Source organism: Mustela erminea, chromosome 18 (assembly GCF_009829155.1).
Source record: "Mustela erminea isolate mMusErm1 chromosome 18, mMusErm1.Pri, whole genome shotgun sequence".
In the NCBI taxonomy this organism is placed as follows: domain Eukaryota; kingdom Metazoa; phylum Chordata; class Mammalia; order Carnivora; family Mustelidae; genus Mustela; species Mustela erminea.
Window position 1 is genome coordinate 20,011,046 of NC_045631.1, and position 18,187 is coordinate 20,029,232.

The 18,187-nt window shown below is 38.7% G+C and overlaps 1 protein-coding gene across 1 annotated transcript in view; it reads right to left on the reverse strand.

Annotated features, from left to right (window-relative positions):
* Positions 1-18,187, reverse strand: part of NLK (nemo like kinase) — a 169,199-nt gene that overhangs the window by 16,242 nt on the left and 134,770 nt on the right. Inside the window, exons 4-7 of the mRNA XM_032319919.1 lie at positions 15,625-15,731; positions 14,088-14,173; positions 8,812-9,021; positions 4,654-4,755 (exon numbers count right to left, since the gene is read on the reverse strand). Coding sequence (XP_032175810.1) covers positions 4,654-4,755; positions 8,812-9,021; positions 14,088-14,173; positions 15,625-15,731 — 505 coding nt within the window. The remainder of the gene's footprint in view (positions 1-4,653; positions 4,756-8,811; positions 9,022-14,087; positions 14,174-15,624; positions 15,732-18,187) is intronic.

Sequence of the window (18,187 nt, forward strand, 5' to 3'; positions counted from 1 at the left end):
GACTAACTGTAAAATTTTTATTTTACATATACTCACATTACTTGCATATGTATAAGTGAAATTAATAAAAAAAAAATCTGCTGTGAAAGTATATGTGTCAGGCAGTGTATACTGGCTAAGAACGTAAGTTTTAGAAGTAGAAAAACCTACATTTGAGATCTGGCTTATGACCTTAAGCTTATTATTTGACCTCAGTAATCCTTCATCTCCTGTTTGTAAAAAGGAACAAATGGTATATTATAGGGCTGTGAGGATTTAATGAACTAATATAGTGGTTGGGACAGTGACTAGTATATAGCACACTTCTAAATATTGTTAGAAATAATTAATAGTAAAGATGGCTATTTCCATCTAACTTTAAGTACCTACTTAAGTGGGAACTACTTGAAAAAAGTTTTTCTTTTTATAGTCCAAACTCAAAAACTTGTATTGAAATTTTAGAAGTATTCCTCATGAGTTTATATATAGTTTATCTAACTCCTATATCCAGTAATTTAGTATAAGTACAGTAAGGTATATCTTGCCCTGGGAAGACCTCCAATAGCTTAAGCAGTTTCATTAAGAATTCTGAGTCCTGGGTGCCTGGGTGGCTCAGCGGGTTAAAGCCTCTGCCTTCAGCTTTGGTCATGATCTCGGGGTCCTGGGATGGAACCCCGCATCGGGCTCTCTGCTCAGCAGGGAGCCTGCTTCCCCCAACCCCCCGCCTCTCTCTTCCCCCACCCCTCTCTGCCTACTTGTGATCTCTGCCTGGCAAATAAAGAAATAAAATATTAAATAAAAAAAGAATTCTGAGTCCTTTCTAAAAGTTAGAGGCTTTTTCTCTGTGCATGCATTTTTATCTCATTTAATTAGTAATGTGTTAATACAGCTTATTCTGCCTTGTTCATATAGTTATCTATAAATTTATCTATAGGTTTTTGTAAAGAACTTTCATCATGGTAGCACATAAAAAGGACTGAACCTTATCTAATGCCTTTTCTGCATCAATTGAGATAATCATGATTTTTCTCATTTAAAATGTCAAAATACATTATTAGATTTTCTGTAGGTGAATCGTCTTTGGATCCCTGGAACAAACTCCATTTGATCATAATGTTGTATATATTAAAAAAAAAAAAATCACAAGCTACAGCTATACCATGTTAGGGTGGTAACTTTAACCGGTAATATTTATTAATATTTATTAAATGTTTAGAATGCCAGACACTATTCTATGCTTCCTGGCATGCACTATCGCTTTATCATCATAACAATTTAATGAGGTAGGAACCATTTTTATTCCTTTTTTATAGAAGAATGAACTTAGGCACACAGAGGTTAAATAATTTACCCAAGATCACAAAATGAGTTACCAGTTGAGGCAGGATTCACATTCAGTCTGTCTGAAAACTGTAGCATACAACTCCCGGGACACCGTCAACATGCTGTGCACTGCGCTAAGCCTGACACTGCCACCGCAGCCTGCACTCTTCATCACTACAGACCAAAGAAATAAACGAGCATATATCTGGTGTGGGGCACTGAGCTAAGAACTATGCTCTTTGCAGAACAGTCATCATGTACAGAACTACACAAGCTATGGTGTCCATACTGGATTTGGGACCAAATTCATCTTTTAAAGTTAAAAAAAAACAAAACAAAACAAAACCAAGTGGCTACATACCAATATACTTGGGCATGGGTATATATGTGTCTTCCGATCTCAGCTCTAAACAGGTAGAACATGAATGGAGATACCTTCAAACAGCCGCTAACAGGCCAACAAGAGGCATAAAAGATAAGCATCATGGGGTAAGGGAAGGAATAGAGAGTGGAAATGGGAAAAGTAGAGTCTGAATGATGGTCTAAGTAAAGAGCTTCAAGGGTCTGCTAACCTTTCTTGAGAGCACTAATGGTATACAGATCAACTAGCAAATGTAGATGAAAACCTAAAGTTCTAAACTGGGGAAAAACTGGAACTAAGTAATATGTTAAGTTCATTTACCTTTAATTACATATGGTAGGCATAACTTACTCTATACTAGTCTACCTGGGTTACTGCTCAAAGACCATGAACAGTTGACTCAGGAGACCATTTCTAGCCCTGGTTAAAAGCATCTAAAGATAAGACTTAAAAGTTTTGGGGTACTTGTGTGGCTCAGATGGTTAAGCATCTGCCTTTGGCTTAGGTCATGATCCTGGGATCAAGCCCCATATCTGGATCCCTGCTCAGTCAGTTTCTCCCTCTCCTTCTGCCCTTCCTCCCTGCTTGTGCTCTCTTTCTAATTAATAAATAAAATCTTAAAAAAAAAAAAAAGACTTTAAAGTTTTGTGCAAAGTGTATCTAGCCTTTGAGGAAAAATGGTCACCTAATTTGTTTCCACCCTACCAGTCTTCTCTTCAAAACCAAAATATTCTAGTAGCTGATTTATATTTAGTGGTAGCTGTGGTGCTCTCTTAAGACCATCACACAAAACTTAATGATAAACAAAATAAATTCTAAGAGGCATTCTTGTTAAGAGGCCGGTTCATGTAAAAATGTGAAGGAAAAAATTCTGCTTAACATCTTAACCTACTTAACTAGTTAAATAAACATAGGACTTTAAATTTTCCTTTCTTCCCTCCTTTGTTTTAGACAGTAATATGATACTTAACTATTTTTTAATTAATTGAAAATTTAAGGTTTTTACAACAAACAGATTTTTAAAAAATTTCTAGAAGGAAAAGGACTCACTTGCCAGGAATGCTCAAAGGAGAGCACAGATAACTTCGGTGCAGTATGTTACCATTTTGGCAGGGAGGGAGGAAGGCAGGGAAGAAACTCCTTAGGAAGCCTTGCTCTCTCAGCTGCACTTCAGCAGCTCTGACACAAAGGATTAATTAGCTGGCAACCATTAGCAATAGTTAAAATTCCTCTAGAGATGGAAGGGTGGCACCAGGGTATGTGATCTTAATCACATTTCATTACTGGCTACATTTAGCCAGGAAAGATTTACTGACCTAAGGTCAGGGAAAGAGGAAAATTATTTTGCTAGTTCCAAGGACACATTTACCATGAAGTATTACTTTAATATTCCTGATAATGGCCAATAAATAGAACATAATAGATCTTTTGAGTTCCTTCCATTAATACAGAACCTTCCTCTAGGATAAGACTTACTGTGTGCTCTTCTAAGAGAATTAGGGCTCAAATTATTTCACAGTTTATAAACTAAATACAAAAGAAAGATATAACCAACAGGGGGTTATTTAAAATACCAGCATCCACATCTCTGTTTTTCTAGTTCAGACTGGTTTTAGAAGAGAACACACTTAACCCATTGCCCCCTCCCTATGATGTGAAAATGGGAGCTTTGGAGTCACACTGGAATTAGAGAGAGAAACTGCAGGGGCAAGGCACAAGGCCCTGCCTAAATATCTGGCTGCTAATTTTTTTTTATTTTTTTATTTTTTATTTTTATTTTTAAAGATTTTATTTATTTATTTGACAGAGAGAAATCACAAGTAGATGGAGAGGCAGGCAGAGAGAGAGAGAGAGGGAAGCAGGCTCCCTGCTGAGCAGAGAGCCCGATGCTGGACTCGATCCCAGGACCCTGAGATCATGACCTGAGCCGAAGGCAGCGGCTTAACCCACTGAGCCAACCAGGCGCCCAATCTGGCTGCTAATTTGAGAGGAGTATCAAACTCTTGTCTGTCATTTGGTCATTCAGATTAATCAGATGTAATGATCAATCAGAGCATAAAAATGACTAATTTATTTTTAAAGATTTTATTTATTTATTTGACATAGATCACAAGTAGGCAGAGAGTCAGGCAGAGAGAGAGGAGGAAGCAGGCTCTCGGCTGAGCCGACAGCCTGATGTGGGGCTCGATCCCAGGACCCTGGGATCACGACCCCAGCCAAAGGTAGAGGCTTTAACCCACTGAGCCACCCAGGTGCCCCTATAAATGACTAATTTAAAAGAAACCAAGGCAGAGCCCATGGAAATTAGATGCCGAGTCTTTCTGTTCAAGCCTTCTTTCTGTTTCAGTTTGCTGTTCCTAGGAAAACTATTTCCCTTGCTCACTCTTCACATCAGTAAGCTGTTCTGTCCAAAGTAGATTAGGAAAAGTTCTCCTAAAAAATGCTGCTTATGTGGAGATAAAAGCCATCTTCTTGTCTTTCTCAGCAGTGACTGGTTACAAGCAATACTGATCAGTGCAAATCTGGCAATCTCTTCTTCATACTTCCTTTCTAAAAGCATTCAAACATGGTTCTGTGTGAGTGGTTAAGAGTGCAATAGAATCAGCCTCATACTCCTGGCTGGAATAAGAGAAACCAGGTATTTTGGCTCAGTATTCAGAAAAGACATCTTGATATACATGGCACTGAAGTGAAAGCTCCACCCCAGTAACTTTTCCCAGACAAATCAAAGACCAGGAGACAAAATGCCAGGAGTCATTTCTTAGCAACAGTGCTACAGAAGTATTTACTCTCTCCCACAGCATTGGGAATGATGATATTTTATTTGGTTTAACAAATATTTAACAATTTCTTATTTATGACTGTGACCTAAAAAACTAAATAAAACCTGTAAGTCATGTTTTTGTTTAAAAAGTCTCAAGTCATTATTCTATTGGAAGAGAAGTCCTGCCCAGGTGGTTACCAACTATAGGCCCCGCCCTCTCATTTACCTGTTTATGAGGGCCCCTGAGTATATGCGCCTTAGCGCCTTCACAAGCCGTCCTCATTGCTTCCAGCGATGGTGTGCCCAAAAGATCCGTGATCAAATCCAGCTGCAAGGAAACATGAAATACAGACAGATAGTAAGAGCTCATGGAAACAACTTTCCATTACTCTTAAATCACTGCCCTTAAAGACAAGGACCAAATGTAAACAATGAAATGAAAACAAGCCTTTAAGGTAAGTTCTAGATTAACTAATAGGAGCCCCTACTTTCACTTTCTGGACATTAAAAAAGCCAGAAAAAATGTTTTTATTAGGAACCCATAGGACAGAAATTAAATGCGTTTTGGCAAGCAGGGCATTCTAAGGTTATAGTAATAAGAATCTGCATGTACCTGCCCTGGGTCTTGATAAGACAGTATCTATGATCCTTGCGGGGTGAACTGCTCTTTTGCACATGGCTAATGACTCTTCTTTTCAAACAGTTAATGAATGGATTCTGATGCTTCGAATGGATTCAGGCTCATCAAGGAATTAATCCATAAATCAGGCAGCTGTGACTCAGTAAATACTCAGAACTTTTACATCTGAAATGAAAGCTAAGCTATTGGGCCTATACACATCATTTACATTCTAGTTATTCTAGAAGTCTCTTACACTGGCAGAAAATGGTCATTCTTAGAAAAAACTGTAACACTGCACAAGACCACCTTAGTGAGCTGAGCATGACAGAAAATGGTCTTCTCAAGTTTTGGTAGATAGGAAACCACCTTCACAATTTTCTGTGGTGTGAAAACTATTCTAACTTCATAACCTAATTAGCAATAACATGTCATTCAGATTCCTCCAGGAGGGAAAATTTTTACCTACAGAATACTTCTTTTCCTTGTACTGGGATTGCCTGATATAAAGCCCTATTTTCTGCACTTATCAAAACTATGAAGTTTAGGGTGCCTGGGTGGCTCAGTTGGTTAAGCAGTTGCCTTCGGCTCAGGTCATGATCCTAGGATCCTGGGATTGAGTCCCACATCAGGCTCCCTGCTCAGTGGGGAGCTTCTTCTCCCTCTCCCCTTGCTCCTCCTCCCTGCTCATGCACTCAATCTCTGTCAAATAAATAAATAAAATCTTAAAAAACAAAAACAAAAACAAAACACCTATTAAGTTTAGACAAGGATCACTGCCCTCCAGGATAACGGAGATGATCAAGCAGCTGTATTCCGCAGAAGATTTCTATACAAAGCTTTTTGGGAAAAGTGTGTTGGTTATACTTTTAGACCTCTAACAACAACTACCACAAAGGCAGAAGAGAATGACTGGCTCATGAAAACCAATGGGAACATTCAGAAAGTTGTCTAAAATGGGTAAGATCCATGGATGAGAAACATTTTCATGAAGTCTGCTAGGGTTTTTATTTCTTAGAGATACAGAGAAAATGTTACCAAAAGTAACTACTTCCATTTAGAAGTTAGATTCTTTTCCCACTTTACGTCTTGATTTCTCATCCTAAAATATACTGATGATAGAAAGATGCGAGTTCTCTGTCAGTGGCTACATCAGACTGGCAAACTCAAGACCCTATGCATTTCTCTGGGAAATAAGATAGCTGAATCCTACCTACGCCAGTTGCTTCATATGTATAAGAATATATATATGTATTTTTCCAAGCAGCAATCCAAGATCCTTGTTCAATATACAGGAATTGAACAACTCCCCCATTTTTTAAAGATTTATTTATTTGAGGGATGCCTGGGTGGCTCAGTTGTTAAACATCTGCCTTCGGCTCGGGTTGTGGTCCCGGGGTTCTGGGATAGAGCCCCGCAACAGGCTCTCTGCTCAGAGAAAGCCTGCTTCTCCATCTCCCACTCCCCCAGCTTGTGTTCCCTTTCTTGCTGTCTCTCTCTCTCTGTCAAATAAATAAATCAATCTTAAAAAAAAAAAAAAGATTTATGTGAGAGAGAAGAAACATTTGTGTGCTGTGTGCGCATGCGCGCTGATCCCACAACCCCGAGATCATAACCTGAGCTGAAGTCAAGTCGGATGCTCAACTGACTGAGCCACCCAGGTGTCCCGAACAGCCCCTTAACTTTTTTTTTTTTTTTAAGATTTTTATTTATGTATTTGACAGAGAGAGATCACAAGTAGGCAGAGAGGCAGACAGAGAGAGAGGGGGAAGCAGGCTCTCTGCTGAGCAGAGAGCCTGATGCAGGGCTTGATCCCAGGACCCTGAGATCATGAGCTGGGCTGAAGGCAGAGGCTTAACCCACTGAGCCATCCAGGTGCCCCAAACCCTTAACTTTTATTTAAGCTTTTCTTTTTCCTTTTTTTTTTTTTTTTCTTTAAAGACTGTACTTATTTGACAGACAGAGATCCCAAGTAGGCAGAGAGGCAGACAGAGAGAGAGGGGGGGAAGCAGGCTCCCTGCTGAGTAGAGAGCCCGATGCGGGGCTTGATCCCAGGACCCTGAGATCATGACCCGAGCTGAAGGCAGAGGCTCAAACCACTGAGCTAACCAGGCACCCCTATTTAAGCTTTTCTATATGGTAGACATGTCTCATGTCCAGACATGATGGGTATTACAGGTAGTCCATTAAAATCTACTTTCTAAAAAAACTGAATAGTAAAGTGGGTACTGTCAATAGTACCCAACATTATTAGTATATATGATAATTTTTTATCACCAGGATCAATTTTTAAGATGTAAACTTGATAAAAATAGACTGAATGTATAGCAGAGAAATAATTTCAAATGCTGATCATAGCAGATACAGTTTCTAATGTATTAGTTCTTTTCTAGAAGAGCATAAAAGAAATTACTCCATTTTGGGTCAAGTGCAGGTATTATTTACAAAGATACACAGTAGTCAGGGTGATTTTTAAAAATGTGATCAATCAAGTCATAACACTTCCTTGCTCAAAACCTTCATACAGCTTTCCATTACACTTTGGACAGAATAAAATTCAAAGTCCTTATCCAGTCACCATGGTCAGGCTCTCTCTGTCTCTCTGAACTGGTCTCCTACAATTTCTCCCTGGATCATGCCATCCCTCCAACAGGCCACATTTGTTCCTGCCTCAGGAGCTGAATTATATTGGTTGTCCTTTTCCTGGAACTTACCCAGTATCTCGCTCCCTCATTTCACTCGAGCCACTCTTCGAATGTCATCCTTTCAGAGAATCCTTTAGCACTGCTTTGCCCTAGCATCATTTCCTATCCCTAACCTGGTTCAATTTTTCTTCACAGAATTTATTATTACTTAGCTTTATATTTATTTGTGTACTTATTTATTTTCTGTCGCATGTGAAAGTCGCACAAAGGCGAGAACTAACTTTGTCTTATTTACCATTGCATCCCAAGCATCCTGGCATCACTTTCACCGCCGCTAACACTTGTTGAGAGCTCACTATGTGCCAGGCCTCATTTTCAACTTATTACTTTTAACGTGCACAAAATCCTCAGAATGGTTTAATCTGCCCAAGAATTAATAGATAGTAAGTGTCAGAGCTAGGATTTGAACCCACCAATTTGATTCTGAAGACTAAGCACATCATTGTTACATTATTCTCATGCAAACACTATTGTTAAGATTTATGGATAAAAAAGTACTTAGGAATTATCCCAAGAAAACATGGAGGGTGACGAATTCACTCTTAGGTCAGATAAAGTATCACAAATGGTTTCCTAAAGCTATGTTTTAATAAGCTTCTAATGTTCTCTGCCATATTTAAATATGTTAGCTCCAAAATAAAGGTTAGAAATGTTCTTAAATGTTCAGATTTAAGGAAATCAACATTCACAATTTATATTCTAAGCACAAAGTGTAAGTACATGAAGCCATCAAATACATTTTCAGGTCTGACCCATTCAGTCAGAAAGAACAGAGGCCCTCTAACTACGGAAGATTACACCTGTGCAAATTGTTACAGCAGTCAGGAGCTATGCATCAGTGCATGTAATAAAGTCAACACTCCTTCTAATAGGTTCGTAAGTTACAGAATGAATCTGTCATCTTCAACTTCCTAACTTTTCTGAATTTTAAGTGAACCTCAATTTGCCAAAAGCAATTTAGACAGTACAACGAATAAGCCCAAGACACGTGTGCAAGACAGTTTTTCCTTTAAATCTGTAATAGAATTGAAAGCTACTAGAGCCTAAAGTAAAATCATACCTGCTGAATGGGACTTTGTGCCTGAAACAGTATTCTTCGTCCTAGTAGTTCTGCAAAGATACATCCGACAGACCAGATGTCAATAGCATTGCTGTAATGACGACTGCCCATCAGGATTTCCGGAGCCCGATAATACTGAGTAACAACTTCCTGAGTCATATGACGGGATTCATCTAATTCCTCCACTCTGGCCAATCCAAAATCACAAATCTAAATAGAAAAGATTATCAAAATATTTAAGAGACAAATATATTTACAGATATATAAAGTAAAACACAATAAGCAAAAAATCAGAATCTTGATGTATCTCTGAACATTGAAAAGTTTTCAATGATACAGGTATTGCATATTTGTGTCAATATATGATTTGCTCTTATTTGTAAAGGAGGAAAAAAGGTCTCAAACTTCCTTATTTCTACATAAAATGATGTATCTTAAAAATATTCTTCTCAGGTGCTTGGGTGGCTCAGTTGGTTCAGCGATTGCCTTTGGCTCAGGTCACAACCCTGGGGTCCTGGACAGAATCCTGCATTGGGCTCCCTGCTCTGCAAGGGAGCCTGCTTCTCTCTCTCCCTCTGCCTGCCACTCCCCCTGCCTGTACTCTCCCTGTATCAAATAAATAAAATCTTAAAAAAAAATTCTTCTCGGGGTGCCTGGGTGGCTCAGTGGGTTAAGCCGCTGCCTTTGGCTCAGGTCATGATCTCAGGGTCCTGGGATCGAGTCCCGCATCGGGATCTCTGCTCGGCAGGGAGCCTGCTTCCCTCTCTCTCTCTCTCTCCCTGCCTCTCCATCTACTTGTGATTTCTCTCTGTCAAATAAATAAATAAAATCTTAAAAAAAAAAATTATTAAAAAAAATTAAAAAAAAAAATTCTTCTCGCTCATCTTAACCGATAAGCAAAGCAAAAAGACAGCTCAATGCATATTTCTAGGTTTAATGTGGAAACCAAACTATGTATTTTCAAGGCTTATCAAGGAATTATAGGAAAAAAAAGGGGGGCCTATCTTAAAGACCTCCTGAGCTATGTTCACCGTCTTTATGGAATACACATAGTAAAATTTCTTTATATCTATGGGTTTCAAACTGAGTCCTCAACTTCCCCTGTACCTATCTATTTAAAATACTATTCACACTTAAATACATATGTCAAAATGTACTACACTGTAGAATACCAGTGTTACTAGTTTCACTCATTTCTTTGTGCTATAAATATTTAACTGAATGCCTCTTATGGTTTGGATAGTATGCTAGAGCCCGGTAACACAATAGTAAATAAGAACGATTGGTTAATTTATTGGCAGACCTGGGAATAAATCTTTTCTTATTTCTGTTTCATTGAAAAGGATGCTGAGGTTGGAAGGTGAGCTGCTGGCAGACAGCAGCAGCAGCACCACCAGCAACTTCGGCTTATTTTCAGGAATTTCTCATATTAAGAAAATAAGATTTTCTTAATCCTGGGCCACCAAAAAAAATGTGGGAGCACAGAGGTTAAGATAAGAGAGTAACGGCTTTCCAAACTCCAGCATCCTCACTGATCAACTTCATGAGTCAATATTTTAAGTGATGAACTAACACTGTTTTCTAAGTTGAGGTTGCAGCATAAGATTTTATTTGAAAAAAAGAGTCTGGCAGCTTTAAAAAATGTTTGAAAACCATACCGAAAAGGAAAAACAAAACAATCCAACCCAACCCCAAAACCCCAAGTTGTTTATCAAATTCTCCCAAAGGCTAGTGTTCAAATAACACATATTTTAAAAAACTCTCTTCCTTGGCCATGATGTTTTGGGATATCTTTTAAAACAAAACAAAACCAAAGAACTTAAATCCATTTTCCTCTATCTTTATTGTATTTATAGTAAAAAAACAGAAAACAAAACAAGAAAAAACAAGCAACCACCCACCGGACAGGAAATGTTTTCTGTTATAAAGCAAGTCCTTTGTTAATAAGACCAGTCTGTCTGGAGTCATTTTTGGCAATTTATCTGGAAGACAAGCTAAACCCAAAGTAAGAAGCTTATATGATCAGATAACCAAAAAGATAATGAGATTTCCGACAAAATTATCCATCTTGTGCTTATTAGGAAACAAAATATATTCAGAATATGAAAGGATACTAATTTAAAAGAAATGTTTTATCATAGTTATTTTTGATGAATTTGTACATTTGAGAAGAGAATCAGTGTCTGTAGCTTGGAACTCCATTTTGGGTCTTAAAAGTAGGCTGCTAAGACAAGTCAAAGGAGTGGGGCACAATTTCAGTTTATCCTGATCTTTGTGTTATTTATTCATTAATGACATATTCCTCTAGTTACTTGTCCATGTAGCTAGAAGTTATAATACCATAAGAGATTATCTGAAGAATGGACCTGAAGCAGGTAATGGCACCAAGCAAAACAGCTTTGTGAAGTTCTCCAACCAGAAACCAAAATAAGAAGAAACTGGCTTAAGCCGTCATAAAACTGATTTGGTCTGAACAGAATAAAGAATTCCTAAGGTTTAAAAAAATTTGTTTTTAAAATTAAATTAGGGTTATGGGGATTGGGTGCAACTCTCTTTATTTTTTTAAGATTTTATTTATTTATTTGACAGAGACCACAGGTAGGCAGAGAGGCAGGCAGAGAGAGAGTGGGGGAAGCAGGCTCCCCGCTGAGCAGAGAGCCCGATGTGGGGCTCGATCCCAGGACTCTGGGATCATGACCTGAGCGGAAGGCAGAGGCTTTAACCCACTGAGCCACCCAGGTGCCCCGCAACTCTCTTTAAAAAGTGGAAAGGTATCGGGGAAATGAACTCAATGACCTATAGAAGGAATGTTTACTTTAGTGGACACTGGGAACAATCCATTTCTCTGTGGAAAGAGACTGAACTACAATACTAGTTGTTCTCAGGGAAAATATGAAAGATATGAAAGATAGCTTTTTTTTTTTTTAAGATTTTATTTGAGAGAAAGAAGAGAGAGCATGAGTGAGGGCAGGGGAGAGGGAGGAGCAGACTCCCTGCTGAGTAGGAAGCCTGACACAGGGCTGGATACCAGGGCCCTGAGATCATGACCTGAGCGGAAGGCAGAGGCTTTAACCCACTGAGCCAACCAGGTGCCCCCATACCAGTTTAAAAAAAAAATTTTTTATTTATGTATTTATTTGTCAGAGAGAGAGAGAGAGAGAGCAAGCAAGCGTGTGCGTGCGTGTGCAAGCAGGCACAGTGGCAGGCAGAGGCAGAAAGGGAAGCAGGCTCACGCTGAGCCAGGAGCCCGATATGGGACTCAATCCCAGGACGCTAAGATCATGACCTGAGCTGGAGGCATGCTCAGGTTAGAGGCTTAACCTACTGAGCCACCCAGGTGTCCCAACATACCAGCTTTTAAAGAAAATTGGCCCAGAGTTTAAAGAAAGCTTTTAAAATATAAAATGATATTCATTTATATACTTGTTTTTAATATTTAGTTTAACTGTCACCAAGTTAAGTAACAATGACATCTTGGTAACTTATAAAGCAGGCAACATCTAAAAGCCAGTTTTCCTGGGGTGTCTGGGTGGCACAGTAAGTTAAAGCATCTGATTCTTGTATTCGGTTTAGGTCATGATCTCAGTGAGATCAAGCCCTGCACTGTGCTCTGTCCTCAGCATGGCGTCCGCTTAGAACTCTCTCTCCCTTTCTCTCTGCCCCTCCCCATTGTGCACCTTCTTCCAAATAAACAAATCTTTATTTATTTAAACTTAAATATAAATAAACTTTATTTTTTTTATTAAAACAAAAAACAAAAACAAAGTTTTCTTTTTCAAATACTATCAGTTTTTAATGTTAAGAAGAATATTTAAGATTTTTTATTTTTTTATTTTATTTATTTGTCATAGAGAGAGAAGTGAGAGCAAGCACAGGCAGACAGAGTGGAAGGCAGAGGCAGAGGGAGAAGCAGGCTCCCTGCCAAGCAAGGAGCCCGATGTGGGACTCGATCCCAGGACGCTGGGATCATGACCTGAGCCGAAAGCAGCCGCTTAACCAACTGAGCCACCCAGGCATCCCTGTTAAGAAGAATATTTACTGCAGACTGAAGCACCATGTAATATCGTAGTCACTCATAAAATAGAATTTAAATTTGCTTACACAGAGAGGACACAACTCTAGGAAGGCCCTTATCTCTCATTTCTATGATGGAGAAAATATGGTGGGCCTCTCACTAGGAGTTTTGCTAATACATCTATTAGAGGCAGGGAAATGCAAAATGTGGATTTTGCAATTTGTGAGCCACTCTAACAAGGAACAACGGGTGGAGGGTAAGTAGAGATACTAGGGGAAGTAAAATTGAAATCGATGGCTTGAAATTTTGGGGCTACTACTGTAATTAAATCCTGTAATCAATTCCCCTTTAGAAGGAGTAGCAGAATTGGCTACTATATATTTGACCCTTTTCTGGCATAGTATTTTTAACTTTTTTTTTCCAATAAAGATTTTATTTATTTGAGAGAGCAAGCAAGAAAGAGAGAGCATGAACAGGGTGAGGGGCAGAAGGAGAAGCAGATTCTCTGCTAAGCAGGAAGCCTGATATTGGACTTGATCCCAGGACTTTTGGAGCATGACTTGAGCTAAAGGCGGGTGCCTAACCAACTGAGCCACCCAAGCGCCCCCAGTATTTTCACTTTTCAGTGTTTTCACTTCCCTACTTTGCTACCTGTCACACAGGGCATAGAAATGTTAGCTGTGCAAAAACAGTCTTTTTTTTTTTCTTAAGATTTTTATTTATTAGAGAGAGAGAGAACATGAGAGGAGAAAGGTCAGTGGGAGAAGCGGACTCCCTAATGAGCAGGGGGCCCGATGTGGGACTCGATCCTGGGACTCCAGGATCATGACCTGAGCTGAAGGCAGTCGCTTAACCAACTGAGCCAACCAGGTGCCCCCCAAAACACAGTCTTTATAAAAGCTATACTTCATTCTCATATAAATAACTTACTAGTCTTGAAATAATTCTTTAGATACACACTTTCTTTAGCAATAGAACAATCTAAAAAGAAATTACCTTCTCTATCTTCTTCCTGGTCACACTGTAAATCCAATTTCAGTGTTTCCAAAACATATGCAAACTATCATGAAGAAATCATGAGTCAAGATGACAAATCAGTTACTATGGCCATGACTAGTGATATTTCTAGAGAAAACTCAGTTCTTTAATTTTTGGTAAAGTGATGAAAATAACTTTAACTCTTTCACAAAGATACATTGTTCTTAAACCTGCCTTGACATTTTGAATTTTTCTCAGATATTTAAAGAAACTGAAAAGCTACCTTTAGAACACAGTTGCTGTTCACAAGGAGATTCCCTGGCTTAATGTCTCGATGTAAAATGCCAGCTGAATGGAGATATTTCAAACCTGAAATAACAAATGGATTTAATTGCAGATATTTAATTCTTTTCACTCAACCAACGATCTGGGAAAAACCACATTAACAGAGAATACAGGATTTAAGGTTGTTCTTTAAATAATGACATAATAAACATTATTAAAAGCTTGACTTAGTCCTACCTCAAAAAACTGTAATTTTGCAAAATAAAGTGTCATCAAAGGTTTACACAACCTACAGATAAGCTTTTCAGGCGCTGGAATTAAAGTTGACCGTAACAATATTCTTGGATTGCTCCTACGGGTGGGAGGCTACTGGAGCTTGGCTATTGGTATGCTCAACCTATGATTCTGAGCCAGCTCCCACAAATCCTCATCACCCACCAGGGAGCCCTTCCCAGGGCAGATTTTCACTGATCAGACAAAATTCAGTGACCTGCCCAGGTTTGTCAGTAGTATTCCCCATCACTGATACTCAAGAGGGGTAGTTAATTACTTTCAACTATTTTTTCACATCTTAAAAGACTGACTTTAGCACTGCTTTTAGAAAAAGATCACAGCTTCAAGGCTGAGTCTTCTGAATAAAACACAGCAAATAATATATATGTATTTTACAAGGGTAAAAAAAAAAATCCAATATCCAATATCTTCGTTCTGCCATAGAATAGCAACAAATCTATGGAGAGTGAACATCCTAGTTTTAGTACTTTGTGTGTGTTTTCATTCTGTTGGCAGATGCTTTTTAATCTCCATAAAGAATACCTGAATCTATGAATTCTGGTGTGGGAGCTGAAGGAGAATATTTCCCTAGGTAAGAAAGCTGTTTCAGCTTTAAACAATTCTCCATTTGTAACAGCAAAATTCCAAAGGACAAACCTGATGGCCAGAGGCAGCTCCAGGAATGTCGGCTCACACTGCCTCTCCCTCAGGTTGGAGCTCTCTAATGAGCTGGTCTGAACAATCACCTAGCTGGCTGTTTCTCAGCCTCCTCCATCCTTTGGCTTTTAAGAGTCATTTTGGTTTTTTTAGAGTTGGACTCAGGTATTCCAACCAACACTGACAAAACTTGAAGAATAAACGTCATCCGTAGGGAAGGGAACACAGTTATTTTTCAATGGAATCACCTGTATATTCACCTGATTCACAGGAATCACCACAGATTCCTGTTTAGAGGGAACTTTGTGCAGACCACGGGGTTCCACAAACCATCCTGCTTATTTACCTTCCCTACATTAACCTACTTAACTGAGTAATGAATTAGGCCTTTCTCTTCCCTCCATGGAAATACGAATTATTTGGCCACCCTTAAAAGCTTCTTATTTAACGTCAAGTGTAGAGATTATTAAATATAACTTGGTCAAAAGAAAAAAGTTGTTAGGAAAGAAAAAAGCCTTGGAAGGTCAGATTAAAGTTCAAATGAAAAGCAAAACATTGCACTTTATACAGTGACACTACAGTTTTCTTCACAAAGAAAAGCTTACCTCGCAAAATCTGATAAAGAAAAACTTTGACATGATCTGAGCTGAGTGGTTGAGGAGAGACGATAATTTTATGTAGGTCACTCTGCATCAATTCTGTGACAACATATCTTGAGGTTTTAAGTTAAGGAGAATTCCGAGAATTCAGCCCCCAATCCCCCAAAGTAGGCAGTATGTGTAAAGAATAACTTTTGTTCTTAAAGCTGGAAAAAGCTTAGGGAAAAAAGCTTCTAGACAGCATGACAGAAGTAAAAATTCCAGCCCTCAAACACACACACACAAAAGGCCAAAATTAAAGAATTCACCATTCAAAGTCAACAGAAATAAATTGTCTCTATAATCAGCATTATAAAAGAAAAATAAGGATAAAGACTTTTAAAATTAAGTTTTTAATTCCAGTGTAGTTAATGTAGTGTTCTATTAGTTTCAGGTGTACAACATAGTGACTCAACAATTCTATATAGTACTCAGTGCTCATCCCAATAAATGCACTCTTAATCCCCCTTCACCGATCCCAATCACCCTCTCTCTGGTATTTGTTTTCTATAGTTAAGAATCTGGTTTTTCCCTTTGTTCGTCTGTTTTGTTTCTTAAATTCTACAGATGAGTGAAATCATATGACATTTGTCTCTCTCCAACTGATTTGTTTTGCTTAGCATTATACTCTCTAGATCCATCCACAGTTGTTGTAAATGGCAAGATTTCATTCCTTTTGATATTCTTTGGGTATCTACGTACCACATATTCTTTATCTATTCATCTATCAGTGGACACTTGGGTTGCTTCCACAATTTGACTGTTGTAAATAATGCTGCAATGAAAATAGGGGTGCACATATCCCTTTGAATTAGTGTTCTTGTATTTTGGGAGTAAATACCCAGTAGTGAGATTACTGGATCCTAAGGCAGTTTTATTTTTTTTTGAGGAACCTCCATACTGTTTTCCACAGTGGCTATACTGGTTTGTGTTCCCACCAACAGTGCACCAGGGCTCTTTTCTCTCCACATCCATGCCAACACTTGTTGTTTCTTGCATTGTTGATTTTAGCCATTCTGACAGGTATGAGGTGACATCTCATTGTAGTTTTGATTTGCATTTCCTTGATGACAAGAGATGTTGAGAATCTTTTCATGTGTCTGTTGACTATTGTATGTCTTTGGAGAAATGTCTGTTTTCTGCCTATTTTTAACTGATTTTTTTGGGGGGGAGTTCAGTTGCATAAGTTCTTTATATATCGGAAAATAACCCTTTATTGGATATGTCATTGGCAAATATCTTCTCAAATATAATAAACATTTTAACTTATTTTTTACAGATTTTATTTATTGGAAAGGGAGAGACAGCATGAGCAAGAGAACACAAGCAGGGGGAGCAACAGAGGGTGAGGGAGAAGCAGGCTCCCAGCTGAGCAGGGAACCCAATGTAGGGCTCGATCCCAGGACCCTGAGATCACGACCTGAGCCCAAAGGCAGACGCTTAGCCAACTGCGCCACCCAAGAGCCCCAAGGATAAACGTTTTAAATGATTTTAAATGACAGCCAGGCCAGGAAGAATGTGAAGACCAAATAGTCTCGGGTCTATTCAAACATGTTACTGGAGCATCCTTTGAATCCAAACGAGAGGGGTGATGGCGGTCTCACTCTAGGCCACCATGGCACCCATGGAAAGGATGACAACCTACCCATCTTTGTATACTTTACAAAGAATAGTACTCCTAGAAATGTGCAAAATGATTAGTTAAAATCCAAATCTACCCACAATCTTAATTCTTTTATTTAACTTATTATTATTATTATTTTTTACATTTATGGCTCCTTTATTAAGTTTGAAGCTTCCTATGCTTTGTACTTTAATACCCTCAGGGTTTTGTTCAAACAACACATGGCTGATGATCAAAGCCTGGAAGGATGGAGCCCAGGGAGCAATGAAGAGGTGGAATTCAGAACTCTTGTGAAGATAACTCTTTTGCTATATTTAAAATAGGGCAAATTCATGTCTTACCCTGCACACAGTTAAGGACTCATCACAAGTTTGGGTGAATTTTATAATTTAAATTTAACCTTCTTAAGACAAGGGGAGAGTACCCTTGATTTCAGGAGATTCCTACCAGGTTTCAAATTCTTTGGACACCTTGAGAAAGTCAGTTTCATGTTCTGAGTTAAAACACTAAAACTCCCCTAGCCCTGTACAACTGAAAGCAGGGAAAGGCAAAATAGCAACAACAAAGCAGAGCTGTTACTGGGCTGCAGAGTTCTTCTGCTTTCTTCCTTTGCTCTTCAGATCCTAACTTTCTTCTTCCAGGGCGGTATTATGGAATCTTCTGAAAGGACAACCCATCTGACAGTCTGTAAAACACAGTATCAGTATTGTCCCACAGCTAGTCCTAGAAGACAAACCATCTTAAGAGGCTTATGTAGTCTTAGTGTGCTTAGCATGAACTATAAATGAACTAAGACGGTCCCAGGTCTCCTATTTTAGCACTTATATGCTCGCTGTAAGGGTAAATGCTAGGAATATAAAAATAAAGATGAGAAGGAGTCTGCCTTCAAAACTTAAATTTTTAAAA